Source organism: Leguminivora glycinivorella, chromosome 3 (genome assembly GCF_023078275.1).
Source record: "Leguminivora glycinivorella isolate SPB_JAAS2020 chromosome 3, LegGlyc_1.1, whole genome shotgun sequence".
Lineage (NCBI taxonomy): Eukaryota > Metazoa > Arthropoda > Insecta > Lepidoptera > Tortricidae > Leguminivora > Leguminivora glycinivorella.
In genome coordinates, this window is record NC_062973.1 from 9776382 (window position 1) to 9800738 (window position 24357).

General features: G+C 36.3%; 2 protein-coding genes across 8 annotated transcripts in view; one reads left to right on the forward strand and one right to left on the reverse strand.

The window, feature by feature from the left end:
• The window catches only part of LOC125224747 (fasciclin-1), a 112512-nt gene that overhangs the window by 55989 nt on the left and 32166 nt on the right, over nucleotides 1-24357 (forward strand). The window lies entirely within an intron of this gene.
• On the reverse strand, nucleotides 2149-6364 carry LOC125224746 (uncharacterized protein K02A2.6-like). 2 transcript variants are annotated; one of them, XM_048128188.1, is made up of 2 exons: nucleotides 5353-6364; nucleotides 2149-4924 (listed from the first exon to the last, which is right to left on the reverse strand). In XM_048128188.1, the coding sequence occupies exon 2, from the start codon at nucleotides 4841-4843 to the stop codon at nucleotides 2183-2185; it is 2661 nt and encodes an 886-aa protein (XP_047984145.1). In that variant the 5' UTR covers nucleotides 4844-4924; nucleotides 5353-6364; the 3' UTR covers nucleotides 2149-2182. Both variants share the same exon structure in this region, with proteins under 2 accessions (XP_047984145.1, XP_047984146.1).

The following is a 24357-nucleotide window of genomic DNA, read 5'->3' on the forward strand; positions in this document are numbered from 1 at the left end:
TCCATACTTAATATTATAAATGTGAAAGTGTGTGTGTCTGTTTGTTTGTCCGTCTTTCACGGCAAAACGGAGCGACGAATTGACGTGATTTTTTAAGTGGAGATAGTTAAAGGGATGGAGAGTGACAAAGACTACTTTTTGTCTCTTTCTAACGCGAGCCAAGCAAAAGCTAGTAGATCATATGGGAAACAGCTATATCAAGTAACTATTCGATTGACTCGTCTAAACCATCAGTATAAGTATAAACATATCCCTAAGTATTTATGTCCTTACATGGTGTATGTAGTTGATAAGTACCATCAATACATAAGACTTATAGCGCTTAGTGTCGTTTTGTGTAGTTAATGTAAATTTTATTCAGTTTAAATATGATTATAAAGTGGTAGGTGTTTGAAATTTTTAAAGCCGTGACTTTTTATGATCACGCTTAAATTGAAATTCGAGTAACGCAATGTAGAAGGTTTTTAATAAAACAAGCAATCCAAAAAACGAAAGTAATTAAAAATTGTAACGAATATAAAAACGAAAATTTCGTTTTTACACCCAAAAAAGTATCAGTGCGTGCCTTTTTCGCAAAGCTGCTTACTTTATAGTTTAAAGCAGTTTCGTTTCAGCGCAAATATATAAAATTTTAGACGGTTCATTTGTGTACCTGGCTGATTTTATGTTGCTTTTTATGCTGTAGGTTACTTTTTTTATACAAAATGTAAATTAATAGTGGCTAAGAAGTGGCTTATATTATGATTCTCTGTATTTATTTAGGCTTTCATTCTTAGGCTGAACCCAAGCTGCCGGTGGTTAGGGCTGCAGATTATGGTACTTTTAGTTTAACAGATCATTTGCGTTCTCAAAAACTAGATTTTTATTAAGTACTATTTGACTCAAACAATCAGTTTTAAACATTCAGCTAACTTTTGAATTTATAAGTGAGTATAACTATCTAACGAAGATATTTCCTTGTCATTCCGTACTATAACGCTGTCGGGCGTATCTTCACGGATTGATACAATTAATATGCTTAGCTGCGTATTCCGCGCGGCTAAATGCAGTCTATATCTGTCTGCACTATCCATAGGGGCATGGCACACCAGGGGGCCGATTTTTGAGTCTCTCGGCGTTCGAATTCAGAAAATCGTCCAAACCCGACGAATCTACATACAAAAACGTCAAAAACCAATAGGTATATACAATCATGTAGAGATCGGTGTGGCATGGGTAGCAAAATTTTTGTCTTAGGGTGCGATGAATCATCGAAAAGTGCGATTCACACGACGATTTGCACCTTCAGACGAAGAAGCGATGACTCAATGTGTTATGCCGTGACATTTGCACTCAAATCAAGATACAACAGTAGGTATATAATAAATAGGATGCTGATACGCAAGAATGTGTTATCCCACATGCGTTTTGCAATACCGGTCTGGCTCAGTCGGTAGTGACCCTGTCTGCTGAGCCACGGTCCTGGGTTCGAATCCCGGTAAGGGCATATATTTGTGTGATGAGCACAGATATTTGTTCCTGAGTCATGGATGTTTTCTATGTATATAAGTATGTATGTATTTATCTATTTAAGTATGTATATCGTCGCTTAGCACCCATAATACAAGCATGCAATATGCATACAAGATCTGTGTGTAATAAGGTGTCCCCAATAAGATTTCAACCTAAAAATTGGACGATTAAAGTTGACATTTTATTGCAAAATTCATGTGGGATAAATACATTATTGCGAATCAGCATCCTATGCACAAAGTTAAAAATCGAGGCATCAGACGTATTTCCAAAGTGCGGAACACTGCTCAATGTGTTAATGGCATAATGTACGCCGTGACTCACTGCTTTCAGTGCATTAAATGTCATTCACGTAACTTGCATTAAGGTGCTCCGTGTTTGTTTAATGTCGGCCCTGTCCTGCACCTCTAGTTTATCAAAGTGACTCGTGACTTGCACAAACATCGCTTGTTGACGCCAACCGCGGCGTGAGAAATGGTAACTTGATTCTAGTTTGCATAGGGAAATTGTAGGTTACTGTTTAATCACTATGAATATTTATATAAAATAATAAGACAATGATTGTCAAGCCATTATTTATTCGACTGATTCAAAAAACGAATTGTACCATAAACTAGAACCATAGATAACGTAACATTCCTCTCCTTAATAAAATTATAACAAACACAAACTACAAAGATTCAATTAGCCTCGATGGAGGCTTAACTATTCGCCCAGACCTAGTTTTATACAGATCAGGATTTCTTTCCGGAGCAACAATGATTTCAGTGTTGTTTTGGCTTACATCGCTTGTATTTATGATCTCCTGATCATCAGCATCCCTTTCCTCTGCTTCATAAAAAGAATCAGACTCACTGTCATCACTGTCATAATTTATAGCATAAGGGTTAGGGTTAACAGACTCGTTTTGAGTAGAATTAGCATGTTCAAAGCCGTTTATGCTACGCAGAAATTGCCTGTTCCTCCTGTATTGGCGACCTTGTTCGTCCTCTACAATGTAAGAACGAGGAAAATTTGCCTTATTTACAATAGTGCCTTTTTGCCAGCGGTCATCTGAAAACCTTTTTTTAAACATGATACTCTGTCCTACTTCTAATTCTTTCAGTATTTTAGCTGCTTTATTATAATGGTATCCTACCTTATGTTGCAAAGTTTTATCTATGTGATAGTTTCTAGTATATATTTTAGGTTTTAAATAATTTGCAGACACAGGACAACGATCATTAAGGTTTCTATTAAACAGAAGATTAGCTGGAGAAGGGCTATTTTCCTTAGGACTATTTCTAAAATTTAATAAAGCTATGTAAGGATCTGTGTTATCCTCTTTACACTTTTTGAATAAAGATTTCACAATTTTGACACACGATTCTGCTAATCCGTTAGACTTTGGATAGTCAGGAGATGAAGTAATATGCTTAAATCCATATGCATCTGCAAATTCTTTAAACTCTTTACAAGAATATTGCGGGCCATTGTCACTTACAACCTCTAATGGACACCCATGTCGAGCTATCATAGACTTGATGTGATTGATAATGGTTTTGGAAGACAAGTCATTTATTCGAACCACTTCAAAAAATTTGCTGTAGTAATCCACAACTATCAAAAAATATTGCTTATTAAATTCGAAAAGATCCGTGCCTAGCTTTAACCAAGGATGTCTGGGTATCTCATGAAAATGTATTGGTTCTTTGGTATTATTTTTTCTAAACACGGCACATGTTTGACAGTTATTGCAGAGTTCTTTAATTTGACTTGTCAATCCAGGCCAAAACATAACATTTTTAGCTCTTCTAAGACATGTATTTAATCCTAAGTGACCCTCATGTATAATTTCTAACATCATTTTCTGTAATGTCAATGGTATCACAACCAGATTATTTCTTAAAATAATATCGTCAACTACAGACAATTCATTGCGAAAATTCCAAAAAGGTTTTACTGAGTCATTCAAATTATTTTTAGAAATTGGCCAACCATGATGAATATAGTTTTTTAAACAAGATAGTGTAGGATCCTCAGTAGTTTTCATCGCAATGAGCTGTCTCTTTTCGCTAGAAATAGGCAGCAAATCCATCATAATCTCTACATGACAAATTATTTCCTTATTAAAGTCTTCATCAAGTTGTTTTGTTTCATCATTTTTATCGTTTAGAAATGAGCGACTGAGAAAGTCTGATATGTACATTTGTTTTCCGGGCACGTACTTGACAGTAATGTCATATCCTTGTATTTTAAGCATCATTCTCTGTAATCTTACAGGAACTAAAGACAGAGGTTTTTTAAATAAAATTTCTAAGGCAGAATGATCGGTTTCAACTAAGACATGTTTTCCTAAAATATACTTATGGAATTTAATGCATCCAAACACAATAGCAAACATCTCACGTTCAACCTGTGCATATCCCTTCTGACATTCGGTTAGTGCCTTTGAAGCGTATGCAACAGGCTGTCTGTCTTGTAAAAGGCAAGCGCCTACCCCTTCTGAGCTGCAATCTACTGATACAACAATATCTTTATTGCTATTAAATAGTTTAAGTGTCGGAGCATTCGTTAATGCGTCCTTAAGCTTATTAAATGCACTTTCATGAGAAGGAAGCCATTTAAATAATATATCTTTTTTGAGAAGCTCACGTAACGGGCTTGTAATAGTCGAATAGTTATTGATAAATTTTGACAGGTAATTTGTCATTCCTAGAAATCTTTCAAGTTCTTTCTTGTCATGAATGCATTTCAGTTCAGAGATAGCCATTACTTTCATTGGGTCGGGTTTAACCCCTTGGTCACTTACAATCATACCTAGAAATGAAATTTCTTTACGCAGAATTTGAGATTTCTCCCTGTTGAATTTGACATTACATTCCTGAGCTCTTTTCAATACATTTAGTAACACTTTATTATGTTCTTCCACGGTGTTAGCGTAAATAATTAAATCATCCACATAAAATTGTACATTGTCGATGTCACTGAACGTCTCTTCCATACGTTCCTGAAACGCTTCCGTTGACACGGAAAGTCCAAATGGCAATCTTTTATAGGAGTAATTTCCAAATGGAGTAGAAAACGTGCACAACTTTGAACTCTCCGGGTCAAGCTGTACGGTCCAAAATCCACTGCTACAGTCGAATTTGGAAAAATACTTAGATCCTGATAACTTATCTAGTATGTCATCGACAGTTGGCAACTGTTTATGCGTTCTTATAATAAACTTATTTAAATACCGGGGATCAATACATACGCGAATTTTATTGTTCTTCTTTTTGGTTACAACAGTAGAGTTGACCCACTCCATCGGATCCTCATTTTTGGTAATTATTTGTTGTCTCACCATATTTTCCAACTCTTCTTTAAGGTTTTGTCTTAGTGCTATAGGGACCCGACGAGGTGGATCGGCTCTGGGAATTGCATTTTCCTGTAATACAATTTTATAAGGTTTTTTAAAACAGCCAATGCCATTGAACAAATCAGTATATTTCGACATAATTTTATTTGTGTCGGTGTTATCCGACACACGAATAGTGTCGACCATGTTCCTAGTAACTAATTTCAATTTCACGCATGATCGTAGACCTAGGATAGTCATGCATTCTGTATTCACAATAACAAATTGAATATTATCATACTTTCCATTTTTGAGGTAAGATTTAATAGTGCACACACCTTTGACAGGTATGCATTTATCATGAAGTGTCACCAATTTAATGCGCTTACTAACTATGAATTTTTCATCAAGATTGAGAGACTTGTATGTAGCTAAGGACATGCAGTTTACTTGGGCGCCTGTATCTAGTTTAACATTTATATTTTTATTATTAATAATGAATGTCTCAATCCACTCACATTCACACTCGCTATTGATGCAGCCTACGAAGTAAGTCTCCTCGCTGTCCATGTCGACGTCCTCACTTGGTTGTTGCACTATCGCTGCAACTTGTCTGTTCCTGCAGACTTTTGCAAAGTGATTAGGGATGCCACACTTCTGGCATTTGCAACCCATGGCTGGGCATTGATGAGTACGATCCCAGTTATTGCCACAACGATAGCATTTTCTCATCTTGATGCTTCTTGTTCTTGACGTGTTGACAGGATTGACGTGTTTGACGTCGTGAATCGGCGTTGAGCTGACGTTGAGCACGGAGGTTGCAGGTATCTCGTTCGTTAGTTCTGCGACTTGTTTTTGGGATAATTCGGCCGCTCTGCACATAGTGATTGCCTTTTGGAGGGTTAGATCTTCCGTGCGCAGTAGCCTCTCCTTCATAGCGGAATTGGCTAATCCTATTACTATGACATCCCGCACGAGTTCTTCCCTCTTATCACTAAAGTTGCATGTCATGCTTTTATTTTGAAGGTCAGTAAGAAATTCATCAAACGACTCGGTAGGTCCTTGTGCCCTCGTGAAGAATTTGTGGCGCTGCATGGTAATATTAACTTTTGGGATGAAATAAGAATTGAATTTCTTTAGGACCTCATCGAAGGTTTGTTTTGTATCTAAATTAAATGAGTTATATATCTCTACTCCTTTATCACCCATGTTGTGGAGTAATAATGCGACCTTACGATCGTCGGAAACTGTTTCCAGGTCCTCGGCAAGAAGATATATTTTAAATTTTTGGACCCATAGTTTCCAATTCTCCTCCATGGATTCCGTAAATTCCAGGGGTCGGAGGAAGGCATGCCGCTGTGAGTATTGTGGACGGGGTGGGGATTGGGGAATAGTAGGAATAATAGTATCTTTGCTCGACTCACCCATTGTTATGTCTATCTATAGTATTTATACTTCTGACACCATGTTTAATCACTATGAATATTTATATAAAATAATAAGACAATGATTGTCAAGCCATTATTTATTCGACTGATTCAAAAAACGAATTGTACCATAAACTAGAACCATAGATAACGTAACAGTTACAATGTTATATTTAGGTACTATCAGCTGCAAAAGTACATGGTGAAATTATGAATGAATTCATTGATAAATACTCCAAGCACTTTTGCAACTGATAGTACCTACGATAGATAACTAATTGGACAGTTTTATTTGTATTAAAAACACCATCTGTAGTATTACTCGAGACGTCATTTGACTAAAAAAAAACTTAAGCATAGCTAACAGTTTGATACTCTAAATAGGCGAGATGACTAAAAAAACTAATTAGTCCGTCTGTTAGATTATCAAAGAATTTCGGACACGTATTTTTTCTTGTACAGTCGCCATCAGATATATAAGAGTGCCCGAGGTACTCAAAAATATCTGAACACGCATCTAACGCCTAGGCAAATGACGACGGTACAGTGCGTTGAAGTTTCGCGTGACGTCACGCCTAGGTACAATCTTTACTTAGGAGTGACGTCACAAGCCCCCACTCGGGAACTTTGATGCTCTATATCTTTGTATTTTTTAACCGACTTCAAAAAAGGAGGAGGTTCTCAATTCGACTGAATGTTTTTATTTTTTTTTATTTTTTTTTGTATGTATGTTATTCGATATCTCCGAGAATCATGGACCGATTTTCAAAATTTTTTTTCATTCGATCAGGTATAACCCCGCGATGGTCCCATTGGCACCAAGTCGGGGTCTGATGATGGAATCTTGGAGAAATCGAGGGAACTCCTCAAATGTTATAGGCACATGTAATGTTTTTAGTGTATTTTTCAAAGGTACACCAGTATTTACGCCTGATGGTGATAACTTTATGTGGCTGAGCTGATGATGGAAGGTCAACTCCTCAATGGTTAGGAGTTAAAGGATAATTCTTTCACTACTGTACATATATTCGGACTGATACATAAAATATCAATAGGAACCACTAAAAATCAACAAATAAATTAACTTTTTAACAAAAAATATAAAACCGCCTTCAAAAATAAGCGCGTTACAAAACACGGAGAAACTAAAAAGCAAAAAATAATAAACCTTTGAATTCAGATTTCTTATCGGATTGCAATAATCTAAACATCCAAATTATAAACAAATCAATTATTTTTGGAGTCGGTACCAGCCTGCGTATGGTTGGGTGGTGCAAACAGGAATAGCAAGGCGATGAACAGGTCTGGTACCGACTACAAAAGTAATTGATTTGTTTATAATTTGGATGTTTAGATTATTGCAATCCGATAAGAAATCTGAATTCAAACGTTTATTATTTTTTGCTTTTTAGTTTCTCCGTGTTTTGTAACGCGCTTATTTTTGAAGGCGGTTTTATTTTTTGTTAAAAAGTTATTCATTAATTAGAAAAAGCGAAAAATATGTGTTCAGTATCATTATTTTTAAAATCGGGACTTAATCGCGTATAACTACATATACTAAATAATGATGTGTAATAATCGTGAAAGTTTAAATCAGTGTTATGTGTTCAGTACTTTTATACGATCTAAGTGACGGACTTATCAGAATGCCATTTTTTTATGTAGTCGCGACTACATAAAAAAATGGCATTCTGATTAGTCCGTCACTTAGATCGTATAATTGTAAGTTAAAATGAGAGTCAATATCTTATCAAAACGCACCAGCACCACACAAAATTTAAAATAAGTACCTACGTTCTAACTTTATTGTTATCACTGACTTTATGTAAATAGAGTGAGAAAAATTTACAACATTTTGTTAAGAAAAATAATGACACGGCCTTCAAAAATCATTAAACAAACTTATAAAGAAATCTGGAACTCGAAGAGCAACACTGCCATCTGCTACACCCTGAAAATAAAAGTTACTAGATGAAAAATCCTGTTACCCAAAAGAACATTCTCTTACCGTGTAATTTAATATAAATCAGTATACTTTTTGGGGTCTGAACTCGCTATAAATTTGACAAAATCGTTTTACAAAAGTACGCTCTTACAATTTTATGGTGATTTGTGAGTGTCTCTCAACCTGCTTTAAAAACATTATTCGCGAGGCCCACGGCAGCTCGGTTTAGAACCGGCTAACCCTCGGACAAGTCAATAAGGTTACTTCAAAGGGAGGTTTATTATTAGATTTTCTCTTGGTTGGAGTGTAAAAGGAAGTTAACGGATTAGGCTCTTGTGAACTTACTACTCCATATTTTATAAAACTCCGAGTTTGGGAGTTACCCAATGGTTTAACTACTAAGCAAGTTGAAAATTTTCACTAAGCCAACTTTAAATGCGGTCGCCCAACATTCGATTAAGCCTGACATTTTCCATTAAAACTATTTTATTAAATACTAGAGTTTAATCGTATATTTACTGGCTTTTGCATTTTGGGAATAACATGATTATTTAATACTCAAGTGTGACAATTACCTGAGCGACTAAAATCCTATTACATAGTAAAATGTAAATAAGTCGTTTATAAGTTAGAAGTTGAATGTTATAGTTTTAAAATTTGAACTTGATCTGTTACTGATTTCCACGTACGTATCAGAAACTATAGATCACTTTGTGTATATTATAGTATATTATATAACGGTAACGTTATGAAGGCAAGCCTCGTGACCTAACCGAGGTACTCAACTTTTATAACCTTCATAATGTTACGATTGTAATTGTATACTATACTTTTTCTACGACAGCCAAATAAATATTCGAGATACCTATTCGAGAATAATAAAATGGGTTGCTTACCCACTTCATATAATGAATAGGAATATTTGTGTAGATCTTAACTCTTATATTCAGTCCACAATGTTGATGGCGAGAACTTGTTGCACAATTCTTCAAAATATGCCAACAACGCGGTTTCAGAGAAGGTTGAAACATTTTTTGTGCGCTTTATCCGACTTTTCAGGTAACGAACTGTCAGTCACTTTGATCGCCATAGCCTTGATTTCTTCGGAAGTACATAGTTCACCAGACTCACTTATAATTACTTAAGTTTTTGCACAATAACGTCGAATTAAAATAAACTACACAACACTAAAATACTTAGTTCAAAAAGTTTCGTCAAAAGTTTACAAATGTCAAACATGCCATAGACAAGAGAAATAGAAAATAAGCCGGTTTTCAATTACGAAAAATGTGCGTTCAAGAATATTTAAATGTCGAATGTAAAATTTTTTGATAAACTTATGATTTTGCAATATCTAATATGTAAAACGCATTTCAGTTTATTTTTTCATCTTGATTTAAATTATGAACCTTAACATCATATTATTTATTAAAAGTTACAAATGAAAACATACCTGATAAATTGGAAATTGTGTTTTAAAAAAATATTAACAGAACTCCTACCTACTGCTAGCAGTAATCATATGAACCTATAGACAAAATAGATTTTCTTATCGTTACTCAAATGAACTTAATTTGGATACCGCTGACAATAATCTAATTGGCAGATTTGAGTGCTGGAGTAAAAAAATATCTAATAGGTAATATATGCACATTATTCTTCTACAACTATTGTAAATGGACAATTGCGACGTTTCAATAATAAAATTAGAGATTATCGTATTTGATTAATGTTTACGACGCGACTACAGCAAAATTAAAGTTTATTCCAAATTCAGAGCAAATGATTTAAATTAAATTTGGTTTCCGATTGCATCGCATCAATCTCATTGGAAGTTGAAGTATCTATAAATTTAACTACCTATAAATAAGGCACTCTACCAAATTTTGGAATGAGCCACGAGTATAATTAGCTACCTACCAAAAAAGCTACGTATGTCAAGAGACAATATTCGAACAAGAAATAGTGTTACCTATGTCAGCAACTGACGGCAATTCAAAAAGACACAAACATGTTTAATTCGAAATTCCTTTTTTCAATCGCTGCTTCGTGAAAAATATTCACGCGGAAAATTCTGATCCATTTCCACTATGCCTAAAACTGTCGTTGCCAGAGGCGGTGTATTATTGCAGGGGCTATTGTTTCAAATCCCATACCATTTGTGGTTTTCCTCGCGTAATCGCTGCCTAGCCGAAGAGACGATCGTTGACGCTACGTAGCGAAACGCAGTCTGGCTCTGTCGCGCCACTGCAGAAGAGAGCTAGCTACGATACGCTTACGAAGCATAAGGTTAAAGATTGTAACAAAATCAATGGTGTTTGTTGTATACATGACCGTTGACCGATCACGCACGGCAACACGCGGTCATGTATACAACACATTGTGACGTTGACTAGGTACTCGGGACCGACTGCGGCGCTATTGCGCTCCCTAATTAGAAGGGCCAGCCATGTTTTGCTCATGTACGACCCGACAAAGTCGTAAGTACCCGTGGTTTGACTGTTGTGGCCAACTTTTTGTTCTAGAGGGAAAACTATCGCTGTTCGCAATCGCCGCTGGCGGGAAGACAATGCATTGTATACTCCTGGCTATCTTACTTGGAAAGAGCCCGGCTTATTCATATTCAAGCAGCTGATTTTCTGAAGGCTATCTACTGTTACAATGAGACGTTCGTATGAGCATACGTAAAATGGATGGGCAACAAAAACGCGATACGTTGTACAGAATTGCATTTGATTTAGGGTAGATAAGCACCTACTTCTATGCTAATATGTAGTACAATAACAAAAGCGTAATCTACGTTTCTATCTATTTTGTCTCTTCTAATAAAAGCGCTTATGTTTTATGTATATGCAACAGATTAAAAATAAAAAAAGCGTACCTAATTTTCACATGATTTTTTCCAGTACTTCGGAAGCCAAAATAATAAAATTAACTTTAAATATTTATCCCATTTGGTTAAATAATTTTCCCAATTGGTGTCCCATGTATAAAATAAATACATATCTTGGCTAAAGAAGAAGAACTAAAATAAATTCCATATTACATATACTAACTACACTTTTGCAAAACATGTTTGATGACATCCGAAAACGTTACATCATAATTTATAATAACTATATTTAATAACCGAACCCTCATGCGGGAGGAACCCTAGGCAAATAGAGCTTGACCACTATCATTTTACACGATAACTTATTAACTTTAACTACTAACTACTACGTAAATTGGTCATTATGAATTCTAGCTGTAATAACCTTAAAACTGTCACCCGCATATTTAAGTAATCATTTACGGATTTTTTATATTATTCTTTCCATAAAAACCGGCCAAGAGCGTGTCGGGCCACGCTCAGTGTAGGGTTCCGTAGTTTTCCTTATTTTTCTCAAAAACTACTAAACATATCAAGTTCAAAATAATTTTCCTAGAAAGTCTTTATAGAGTTCTACTTTTGTGATTTTTTTCATAATTTTTAAATGTATGGTTCAAAAGTTAGAGGGGGGGGACGCACTTTTTTTTCCTTTAGGAGTGATTATTTCCGAAACTATTAATATTATCAAAAAACGATCTTAGGAAACCCTTATTCATTTTTAAATACCTATCCAATAATATATCACAAGTTGGGGTTGGAATGAAAAAAAATATCAGCCCCCACTTTACATGTAGGGGGGGTACCCTAATAAAACATTTTTTTCCATTTTTTATTTTTGCACTTTGTTGGCGTGATTGATATACATATTGGTACCAAATTTCAGCTTTTTTAGTGCTAACGGTTACTGAGATTATCCGCGGACGGACGGACGGACGGACGGACGGACGGACGGAGAGACAGACATGGCGAAACTATAAGGGTTCCTAGTTGACTACGGAACCCTAAAAAAAGCTTTTTTTGATTATCGATTATAAGAACGAAGCGACGCTACTAATTTCTATGCCGACTTGACATGTCTTTTGTGTAATATCTAGAATAAAATATATCTGAGAGTTCCATTGATGGACATATATTATCATAATTCATTTGATATTAATTCCCTGATGGGTTCATGTAGCACGTATTTAAGAGGCGGCATGAAAACGTGTTGTCACAATATTCACTCAATTTCTTATTTGTCCTTGTCCAAATGTATTCTAATTGGAATATTTACCCACCCTCCACTTATGTAGCTTTTCCGCAAGGCGCCGTAAACATTTGGCAGGCAAACAAAAGCACAAAAGGGCAATACTCGCAGTGAAAGTACAGGTCAGGGGTTCCCAAACTGAACCGCGGCCAAGACTTTCTGAAGCACCGTCGACAGGTATTTAGGTAAGACGGGGTGCCGCGAGGTAATCCTTCTTACTTTTTCCTTACCTTAGTGTAATAATATTTTATAGGTACTTGCAAGTTTGCCATCTAAATATATAAAAGAAGAAACTGACTGACTGACATATCAATGCACAACCGAAACCGCTGGTCCTAGAGATTCCAAATTTGGCACGTAGGTTCTTTATAAGGTGTAGAGAAGCACTAAGAAAGGATTTTTGAAAATTCTCTTCCTAAGGGGGTGAAATAGGGGTCCAAAGTTTGTATCGGAAAACAAGATTATTAAAAAGCTAGTAGAATAATAAAGATTGGGAACCCATGGTATAGGCAGTTCACCCCATGGGCAGTGCCCCAGCTGTGGTTGCTTATTAAAGCGCCGCCATGGCGCCAGGCAACCTGTTACAGAGATTTCTAGAGATATAATAAAGTTATATTAAATGAACAAACAAGAGAACTGTCCTCACATCTATGCTCATGCTAAAACCATGACATGTCAAAATATAACGCGTTTGTACTTGAACTTGTAATCTTTATTTCGAGAAACAGGATGAAAAAGCATTACAATAGAGAGGCGATTCGGCATAACTCTCAATTTTTGCATTTCGATTACATTTGTGTTTTTACGAAGCATGTGGAGGATCGCAATTGTATTTGACAATTTAGCAATTCGACAAGTCAATATTCCTCACAACAACGTAAAATAAACAAGATACCTACATTGCTCCCATCAGTTTTCAAATATGGATGTTACCCGCCAATATTGTTCACAGCTCACGAGGAGCTCAACGCCGAGCGCTTTGTTAGTGCGTCTGTCAACACCATCGCCATGATAGTAAATATTGATGTTGTGTAATGGGCATAATATCTCACGCTAAACGGCTCTATAACTCAAACTAGTATCTCGAGTTGACTCAAGGATAGCCGAGGGACTAGGATAATAGCGCGCCTTGTAGTTTTCTTTAAAAATACTGAAAGCGTGTAGGGACTTTAAAGATATACGACCTAATTTCCATATTTTATACGATACTAAGTTTTTACTACAGTAAGTTATTCGTAAAAGACAGACATATACGAGTACCATTGACAACATTTCATATTTTTGAGTACTACTTTTTATTGTTTGGTTTGAAAGAACTTAATACTAAAAGATACACGTATTTTTTTATTTTTCCAAAAACTGCTATTTTAATGAGAAAATCCCTTCTTATTACTACTTCGAGCAGAAAGAGCGTAAGTTACAAACGTCAAGACGCAGCTTCGTGACGTCACATGTGTTGTTTCATACACCTAAGAAAACGACAAAATCTTTTTAAAAAAATAAAGTTTTAACAGTCAGCTCAAACAGTCCGGTATGTTTGACTGTCAAGTGTCACTGTCAACCCATAGTGAATGACTACGAACCATAGACTAAGCCATGAAATTTTTAATATCTTTGCTACGAACTGTGATAAGTGTCACTGTCAAACTCAAGGGACATCCCAACTGGAAGATTTTTTTCTTATAGTGGCAGCTCTAAATCAGCTATTTGACGTCACTTCCCCTTTAAACTATTTTTATGATTTTTTATACTAAAAATACGGAAAAAAAAATTTAAAAAAATATTTATGTGATCTACAAGCGTATATCTCGAAATGGTTTTCGATTTAGGGACATTGAAAATTTTGAAACGTTGTCAATTGCGGAATTTTTTGTAGACCTACATATAAGTATTATAAGTAAGAGGTAATCCACCATACTTGTTTTGTTATACTAGTACCTCAATCGTATCGCAGCGTATACAAGTCCTTGAGCAGCGCTATTTTAGCGACTTGATTAATAAATATCGTCATATTTGAATCAATTTAAAAGAAACAAATAAAGTGCCTAAAGCTTCCTTTATTTTATTCATAGGTGAAAGTAATTAAGATCAGTTTTTTTCTATCGAATACCTCGAAGGTATTGTTAGTACAGTCATATTTATAAGTTCATCATTTACACGTATATGAAAAAAGAGTGGAAGGGTCAGTTGGAAGTGGAAGACCTAGGCGAACTTTTCATGTTCAAATCGGGGAAATATTGCAAAAAGGCCAGGTCAGAAGTACTCGAAACCGACGAGCGTGTATGAGAAACGTTATGAAAGTGTGTGAAGCGAAAGTGATTTATCAGGATCGTAGTAAATGGAAATCCGTGATCTCTGCCTACCCCTCTGGGAAACAGGCGTGATTATGTATGATTATGCGTATGTATGTATGTATGAATCATTTACACGTCTCGCTAAAGCATTACATATCACTCGTGCAACTGACATAGATAAATTCTACGTACAAAAACCGATACAAATTTTACTGATGGAAATTGAAGCTTGGGCTCCCACAATCCGCATTCGCAACCACGTATTTAACAAAAAGTGGCTTAAATATTTTCTGTTAAAAAAGCCTTTCCGTGCAATATAAGCCGATAAAATTTTTCACTTCGCACTAGGTCTTGATATTGTTATTTACAATGAAATTATTAGATATCAATATCATATGTACTGTGTTTAATCCTTATCTACCTAGGAAATGCATGTCAACACGCGCGCTTCACTGCCTAAAAGGTCCTCGCTATAGTCTATTTAGCAAGTTGCGGCAAGGTGTGCCCTGTCTCCGCTAACGTGTCCCGCCGCGCCGGCCGCCGCACGTCTTGCATACTCAAGTAATTCTATTTGCGACGCCCGTCCGCGTGAGAACGCTCCTGGAGAAATTTGCTAGTTTTGCGACAGTCGCGGGAATCCTGCTTTAGTATAATTATGAAGACGAATGCAGATGTGCACTTAAATGTAGACTTTAAGATTTATCTACCTTTACTACCTACTACATATTTCGTTTTCATTTTCTAGTTTTCTGTTTCTTTTTGCCTATTTGGACCTCCCTTAAATATTTCTTTGTAAATTAAAAACTTAAGGTCAATACGGGTAAGTGTGTCATAAGTGTAAGTGTGCCTGGCCTTCTGGTTTAAACAATGATGAGTGTTTTTTGAGAGTTCAATACATTTACCACTACCTACATCGTGAGTAGGTAAAACAAATGTATGAACTCGCAAAAGCACCACTGACAATGAGTAAAAAGGTAAAATGTGAAGGCCAGACACATTTTTCCTTATGACACGTTTACCCGTATTGACCTTAGGAGTCATTTAAATAAACTACTGATTGAAAAAAGTATTTAGTTATATCAACTGGTACAGGTGAGAGGCTGGCAACAGTGGCAACCCGTCACTGCAATTTCACAACTGCGTTTTCTGTCAACCCCTTAAACTGCCAAGAGGGGCACTGTATTTCAGCGGTTTCATGTGCTCTGCCAACCCCTTTATGGGACTACAGGCGTAAGTGTAGGTAGGTAGGTATGTTAAGTTACCACCTATATACTTGTATTCTCCTGTCAGTAGTCAGTTTTTTTACGTTATTCGTGTGTCCTGAGTGAGCCGTACCAATCAATCACGTGAACCAGCCCACGCCCCTACTGCTAAATAAAATATTTTAGTTTGCATTCTTTGTTACGTTGTTTGTTATCACATTTATCTTGCCAAGAGTAGGTAATCAGTCTACTTTCCACACTGATTTTTATAGATAACATGTGAAAGAGCTTACCCTGCTGCACGTTGCATTGCCTACTCTAATTTAAATTCAAACATCAGACAGTAGCTAAAACCTCGCGCAACTATAAAGTTTTGATTTCAACTTTTGTTAATTAAGTACGAGTATATTTTTTGTTTTAGGATTCCTCTTGGAAATTACGGGAAAATAACGTCCTATAGGTACGTAATTTAAGTAACTTAGGTAACTTAGGTAATTTAAAAAATTAATTCTTCTCGATTGAGTCTCATGTCTGTAAATTATTTTCAGACAGGTTTAATGATATTTATCTACAGTAAAATAATTCAAAAATTCACATACTTAATTTACATCAACGCGAGCAAATTCAGAGATTTGTCATGCAGCCAAAACAAACAGTTAATGCATGCAGTGTACGTACGCCATTGTAATAATAGGCAGCGCTTGTAATCATTATTAATGAAGGCTTTAATTGAGTGAGTATGAGTATTGTGGTTAAATATGTGTCTCGGGGGTTTAGTCGCGCGGCTTTACCGTACCGTACGTACACCTGCGCGAACATTACTCTGCCTTTTTACGGCTAAAATTAAATGTGAATGCAAAAATTTACCTCAGCTCCCTAATGTCATGAGAAATAGTAGATTGTGTAACAAGGGAGCAAAATGAGATATTTATGTATTTACGCGAGGCTGTTTATTGAATTCAGGCTGTTCAAGTATTAACGCTCAAGGAGGAAATAATTTTGCTTCCATGTTACGCTCAAGGAGGAAATAATAATTTGCTTCCATGTTACAATTTATTTGGGACAACAAACAGTACAGCACATACTATATTTTGTCCACATCACAAATTTGAAGGTAAATTTTTGATGTAATAATAGTGTTATATAAACATAAAAAATGGTACGTAACACGAAAATGTGTCCAAACGACTGCATTATCAACAATTTTGAGGACAAGTAAGAATGGTAGTAAGTACATAAATATATTGTTTTGTAAGTGTTTTTTTATTTTACTTTTATACGCATATTGTAAAAAACCTAGCATAAAAAAAAGATAAATAAAGGAAATAATATGTTATATAAACATAAAAAAATGTTTGCTCCTTATAAATGTCCTTATTGGATTCGAACCCGGAACCGCGGCTTAGCAGGCAGAGGCCAGACCGGTCGTCTAAGGTTCTTAAATTATTTTTCCATCAAGTTATACTGGCCAAAGCTTAAGTATCAAAACAGAAGCTACCACATAGCTACCAGGATCTCTTTGAAGCCGACTTTTGAAAGGGATGTTCAGGCTTAGATAACGAAAACTTCCATTCGGCTTATCCGGGATTCCATTTAGTGGGAGAACAACCAAAATCACTTACTGCCATGGTCTATAGCTAACTAGTTTGAAGTTTTAGTATACCTAATGATAAATATCGATGTAAACCTCGCTGAGTAGAGCTTTAATCGAAAACGCTGCCCAAACCATTTCAGTTATGTTAAAACTATGTATGCGAAATTATGTCTCTCTTATCGATCTACAGAAAATTTGCATGGCACATATTTTAAGGAAAACTTACTACCTATGCTCGATTTTATGTTTTACTCTCCGTGTGGAGTCGGGGCGGTTCCTTATACCTATTAATTTAGGGAACTCTGAAACAATACATTTATTAAGTTGTTTGCAGTTAGGTACCATGTATTCCGAGCAAATGATATCTACGATGACAAAGCCTCATAACATAACTATACCGATGCTACTAGAAAAAGTACAAGTGAATAAAAGTAATTTCAGTCAGCCCAGTATCCGTATTAGATATCATATTTACGTTTTTCTTTGAACTCTGCTCTTCATTACTAAGCTCTTTACGCTATTCCTTGTAAGGATGCAATACTGGGTTTTATTAAAGTTCACGTTATGAATATTGCACTTCATAAGCTGTATTTTACATATATTTTTCTTCAGCAGCTTTTAAGACGATACGGTAGGGGTCAATTCTCCATACAACGCTCTCGACTATTTCCTCCCTGGTTTTTGAAGATAGAGCAATGATTTTTTCAACACAGATTGTTATTATTTTTATCTGTGTCGGACCATTTTGATTTTTTTGATATTCTGCTTTTTAAAGCCAATCAAAAATTTCCAAAAACGGCCTTTTTCATTGTGGCGCAAAAAAAGGTGTGATACTCAAGATTGGTAACAATTAAACAAAAAAGCTAAACGGTCCAACATAGATTATTTCATTGTTATTCAGAATTTCGTTCCGATTGATTAAGTTTTGAAGGAGGAAAGAGTCGAGAGCGGAGCCTCGATTTTAAAGATTTTTTTGAAATATCTTTTGACTGAGTTGTTCTTAATGGACAATTTTTTTTCGATAAATCTAGTTAATAACACTTGTATATTTAACTAAAATTCCCAAGTTGAAAGGGGGGGCTCCTTTCCATTTTAGCATTTTCGCTACCGTATCCTCTTAAGTTCTGTTAATATTTTTCTGCTCCTTCCGGGTATAATGTTATGAACTACGCTAAACCTATGCGTACAGACACATTAGATATTTTAAATCCTTGCTGGAGTTTAGAAAATCTGTCACATTACCTATTTGGTTTCTAAATAAGTATAGCATGTGCTATTATTTTTAAAACTCTAATTAAAGTAATTAATTAATATCAAATATAAAACTCTGGTGCCTGAATTTCTAACGCTAAATCTTGGGATTAGGGTCCCCCCACATCTAGCGTCTCGCGAGCGTAGCGTAGGAAAAGACGCCGATGATACAATTTCGGTGCCTGATACGAATTGAACTTCGAAGTTGGTCAATTATAGCATAAAGTAACCTAACCTAATCACAAAATTAAAATTTTGAAAAAAAAAAAACCCTGACATAGTGGACCGATTTTCATAAAACATGATGGTTAAGAACACTCCCGACTAACTCAGCTTTCAAACAAAAAAACTAAATCTAAATCGGTTCATCCGTTCGGGAGCTACGTTGCCAAAGACAGACACATACACAGACAGAGAGACAGACGTCAAACTTATAACACCCCGTCGTTTTTGCGTCGGGGGTTAAAAATAAGTACGGTTGTATAGCTTGTTACTCAACCCAACCCGGTGACTATAAGTGCGGGTGTAACTATCAAGTAAATTAGCATCAACTATTTATAGCTAGTGACAGTGATAGTATGAAATGTAAATAGAAACCAATACGCATTTGTAATTCAAATTGTTTATTGAAATTTGCGTAGCATGGCGCGTAGACAAAATGCTAATCGTACACGCTTTTAACCATCGCATAGTTATTCCTGTGCCTGTCTATAGCTTTTCCAAAGGGAGGCCTATGCTCAGCAGTGGGCGATTAATGGCTGAAATGATGATGATGATAACGTAGGAGTACGACAGATCCATTCTGCTGCATTATCTTACGAAACTGAGACAGACGTTTAGTTTTGGATGAGATATGGAGAAACAGCTACTACTACTTAGGCAACCAATGTGAAATTGACGTTCGCGATATTGCCTTTTGTAAATTAGTTTAATTTTTTTAGAGGTATTTTGGCATTTAGAGACTCTTTACATCTCTAACATGTCTCATTAATCATAGTAGCTTTGTACTTTAGTTGAATTTATATTATTTATTGTAAATTGTTGACATATAAAAGTGTCCCTATGGCCTACTTGCTGAATTCGATGTTTTTGATTTTTTTGAGTACGTAAGAGATATCGCTGTCAATGTTAGCCTGTCAATAGGAATTGCGAAATCAAAATGTCAAATCTTTCACATCGTGATCGTGATCGTTTGCACATATACCTCATACATATAATTTAACCCTTAATCGGACGTATTTTCCATCCTATTTGAACTTCATCTAAGTATATTAGACAGGTTTAATAATTGACTAAAGTTTGTCAATTTCCTAAAGCATTGTCCGTATCGGGCCGCCCGCTGCGTTTCATTTACGCCGTGTCTTGTGTGGGCCGTCGCCGTCGCGTCTCATCGCATCGTCTACTTCCATATCGATAAGGTTTGATTTCATATGCGTCGCATCGCCGTCGCGCGACCGTCGCCCACGCAAGCCACGGCGTTACCACGGAGGGATCTTGTCTACGCAGCCAGGTAGATTATAGGCGCTGTTGGTGCCGTGCGATTCAACCACTCGTCAGAGCTTCCGTTAATCACGGTGAACGTTGCCAAATTGCTCGTTTACAAATAGGCGCCATTTGTAAATGGCCCGGTAAAGTTTGACATATAACTCATTTGTCATATCGTTCGCTTATCGTTAAGGTAGCGGGGGAAATGTAGCATAAATTACTGTAGCCGTTGGTTAGTATTATCAGTTTGAAATAGTTAATGGCTGGTAGGTAAATGGTAATTGGTCATAATTATCCATACTAATCCATTCTAATATTATAAATGGGAAAGTGTGTGTGTCTGTTTGTTTGTCCGTCTTTCACGGCAAAACGGAGCGATGAATTGACGTGATTTTTTAAGTGGAGATAATTGAAGGGATGGATAGTGACATAGGCTACTTTTTGTCTCTTTCCAACGCGAGCGAAGCCGCGGGCAAAATCTAGTACCTAATAATTGGTAAACTTCAAATAATGTCTTTTGCATTGAAACGATAAAATTGACCATTTAAGATGTCATGTTCTTTTTAGAAATTAAACCACTTAGGTATACTTCTGAGCTCATAATGAACAATTTTTATTATGGGACCAATGCTGAAACTGCGAAAAAAAAATTTGGCTGTTTTATTTATACATATCGACTAACGTGATACCGCTCATTTCTATGGAACAGCCAAAATTTGGTCATTATTCCCATAATAAAAGTTGTTTATTATTACCTCAAAAGTCACTATTATGCATATAGTTTGGCAAGTACTTACTATATCAGCCTGTATGTAGACATTTTGTACAAAAATACGTAAGATTCCTTAATTCCAAGAGAAGAAGTATAAGGTTGCACACAACAAACCTCGATATACTACAAAAAGTAGAAACAATTACCTCCCAAAATTAATCGCTACCCGATGGTACAAAGTCCAGTTTCACCTTCGTAGTAGAAAGTATCACTTTATAGTATTAGCAACAATGTCGTGTAAGTAAGCCTTTAAAAGTGTACATCCATTTTGGATCTTAGCTAATGGATAGAAGGTTTAAATGTAAGTAGTTATTATTGGACTTGGTGGCAAAAGTTAGTTCTCAAGGGGCTTCATTGTATAGCAGCGTCCCCTGACGCTTACCTCTCTGCGTAATTTCTATTAACCATTTTGAGTTTTGCCCGCCGTAAAACCGACCCATTTGGCTTACCTGCAGAGAGTGAGCACCTTGTTTGTGTGTGATTAAATAAGGGAAAGGATTTTATTACGAGTACAGCGTGGATAAGAAAATATCTGTGGTTATAGGCGGTGGTGGATAGTAAACCTTGTGGAAGGAGTAAGGAAACTGTCCTTTTATCATGCCATACCTGCTAAATCATTTCAATTTCACGAATATTTTTTTTCTAGCTAGTCAAATAATACTATACTCTATACTATACCTACAGCGGTTTCAGTGGCGACATCTGGCCTAACATTTCAGTATGCCTCCTTCTAGGTCTAATATAAAATGTCTTGCCTGATCAACATTCAAAAGTCAAGAATTTTTAGATTGTGTCTTTTGAACGTTAAAATGTTTGTCACTTAGATACATAGGTACCTTATTCGAGCACCTGCGCTATGCTGGTCCACATATAAAACGAGTGCTGGCGATGTTCTTCTCTCTATGTGTTGCACATTCTTATATGCCTCCTGAATTAATCAAAACAATAGTTGTACCAGTTGTAAAAAATAAGACGGGAGACTTATTAGATAAGTGCAACTATAGACCAATATCACTTGCGACTATTGTTGCAAAAGTACTTAAGCTGCACGATAATCAGTTCGGTTTCAGACCCGAACTTTCGACTGAAAGTGCCATTTTAAGCCTTAAACACACTGTTGCGTACTATGTTAATAGAAAAACGCCAATTTATGCGTGCTACCTAGACCTGTCGAAGGCATTTGATCTGGTTTCCTACAATCTACTATGGAAAAAGCTGGAGTCGATAAACCTACCTCAGGAACTCATATTTTTATTCCGATATTGGTATGGAAATCAGATCAACTACGTTCGGTGGGCTGGTACGCTATCTGACGCATATGGTATGCAATGTGGTGTTAGGCAGGGGGGATTGAGCTCACCAGCTCTGTTCAACCTGTACATAGATGAGCTGATTGTCGAGCTCAGCATCATGTAGATGGTGTTAACGTTAATAATCTCAGTTATGCTGATGATATGGTGCTGCTGAGCGCGTCAGTGTGCGGTATGAGAAGACTGCTCCAAGTATGTGAGGACTATGCTCTAGCACACGGACTGAGATATAATGTCAGCAAAAGTCAGTATATGGTCTTTGGGGTTGGTGCTATTCTACCATCTGAAGTACCACCGATTCTTCTGAATTCAGTGGAGCTTGAAAGAGTATATAAATATAAATATCTAGGGCATATACTCACCACAGACCTCAAAGACAATACCGACATTGAACGTGAACGTAGGGCCTTGTCTATAAGAGCTAACATGATTGCCCGCAGGTTTGCACGTTGCTCTAGGGACAGCAAAATAACTCTTTTCAGGGCTTTTTGTACCAACTTTTACACGTGCAGCCTGTGGAGCAAATTTACAATAAAGTCTTACAAGGCCCTACAAGTTCAATACAATAATGCGTTCCGGGTTTTGATGGGGCTGCCGCGCTATTGTAGTGCGTCAGAAATGTTCGCTGATGCAGGAGTAACGTGCTTTAAAGCGGCAATGCGCCTGCGAGCCGCCTCGCTCGTACGACGCGTGCGCGCCAGCCCCAACACCATCCGTGTTGTGAACTTCACAAGCCCAGTAACGGTGTACCATTTAGTTAAGTTATTTATTGTATCATAAACATAGTTTTTAAGTATTATTGTACATAACTAACATCTTATGAGCCTAAACATAACATTATCATTATAAAGTATAGGTGGTATAAAAAACCGGCCAAGAGCGTGTCGGGCCACGCTCAGTGTAGGGTTCCGTAGCTTTTGCAACTTAAGTAACTACTGAACCTATCAAGTTCAAAACAATTTTCCTAGAAAGTCTTTATAAAGTTCTACTTTTGTGATTTTTTTCATATTTTTTAAACATATTATGGTTCAAAAGTTAGAGGGGGGGGGGGGACGCACTTCTTTTTCCTTTAGGAGCGATTATTTCCGAAAATATTAATATTATGAAAAAACCATCTTAGTAAACCCTTATTCATTTTTAAATACCTATCCAACAATATATCACACGTTGGGGTGAGAATGAAAAAAAATATCAGCCCCCACTTTACATGCAGGGAGGGGGGGGGTACCCTAATAAAACATTTTTTCCACTTTTTATTTTTGCACTTTGTCGGCGTGATTGATATACATATTGGTACCAAATTTCAGCTTTGTAGTGCTAACGGTTACTGAGATTATCCGCGGACGGACGGACGGACGGACGGACGGACGGACGGACAGACATGGCGAAACTATAAGGGTTCCTAGTTGACTACGGAACCCTAAAAATTAGGTTAAAAAAGCTATATACCTACCTACTTTGAGATAACATAGTAAGCGCGTGATTTCAATGCATATTGCGCGCTGACCTAAATGTATTCAGCATGAAATATTCAGAGATTACAACTGAAAATTACTAGCTTTCATTAGTTGCAATAACTCTTGCTATTATGTAACTAATATTACCCCCCTTATTCATAAACGTACTCTAAAGTCATCAAATCGATAAATATCGTTTGTCCCTTTCGACTTATTGGTGTGATAGAAAGGGACAAACGAACTTTATCGGCCTTCTAACTTTAATGTTCGTTTATGAATAAGGGGGTGTTTTACCTAAAAATGTTTACCTGTGATTTGTTAAATTTAATCACTGTAATTTAATATTGAATCTCCAATCTGTTCTAATTCAACAGCTCATAGAAACTACCGGTGACCAGAGAGCTGGCAGCTTTCTCTCGCAACGCATAAGTATTGCTATTCAGCGAGGGGATGCTGCCAGCATCTTTGGCACAATGGCCTATTTAGACGTATTTTAGTTTAGATTAGTTTTTAATTTTATTTTAAGTTGTATTATTATTATTTTTTAGAGTTAGCTTATTATTTATTTGTTATTTAAGTTTTATTACCTTAATAAAATGAGCATTCAACAAATGTTTTGTTTTAGTCACTGGAAACTACTCGTAAGAACTTTATGGGGTTCAATTTAC

Excerpts from the sequence above, each read along its gene's own strand:
- LOC125224746 (XM_048128188.1), bottom strand. The coding sequence starts at position 4,843 with ATGGTGAGACAACAAATAATTACCAAAAATGAGGATCCGATGGAGTGG.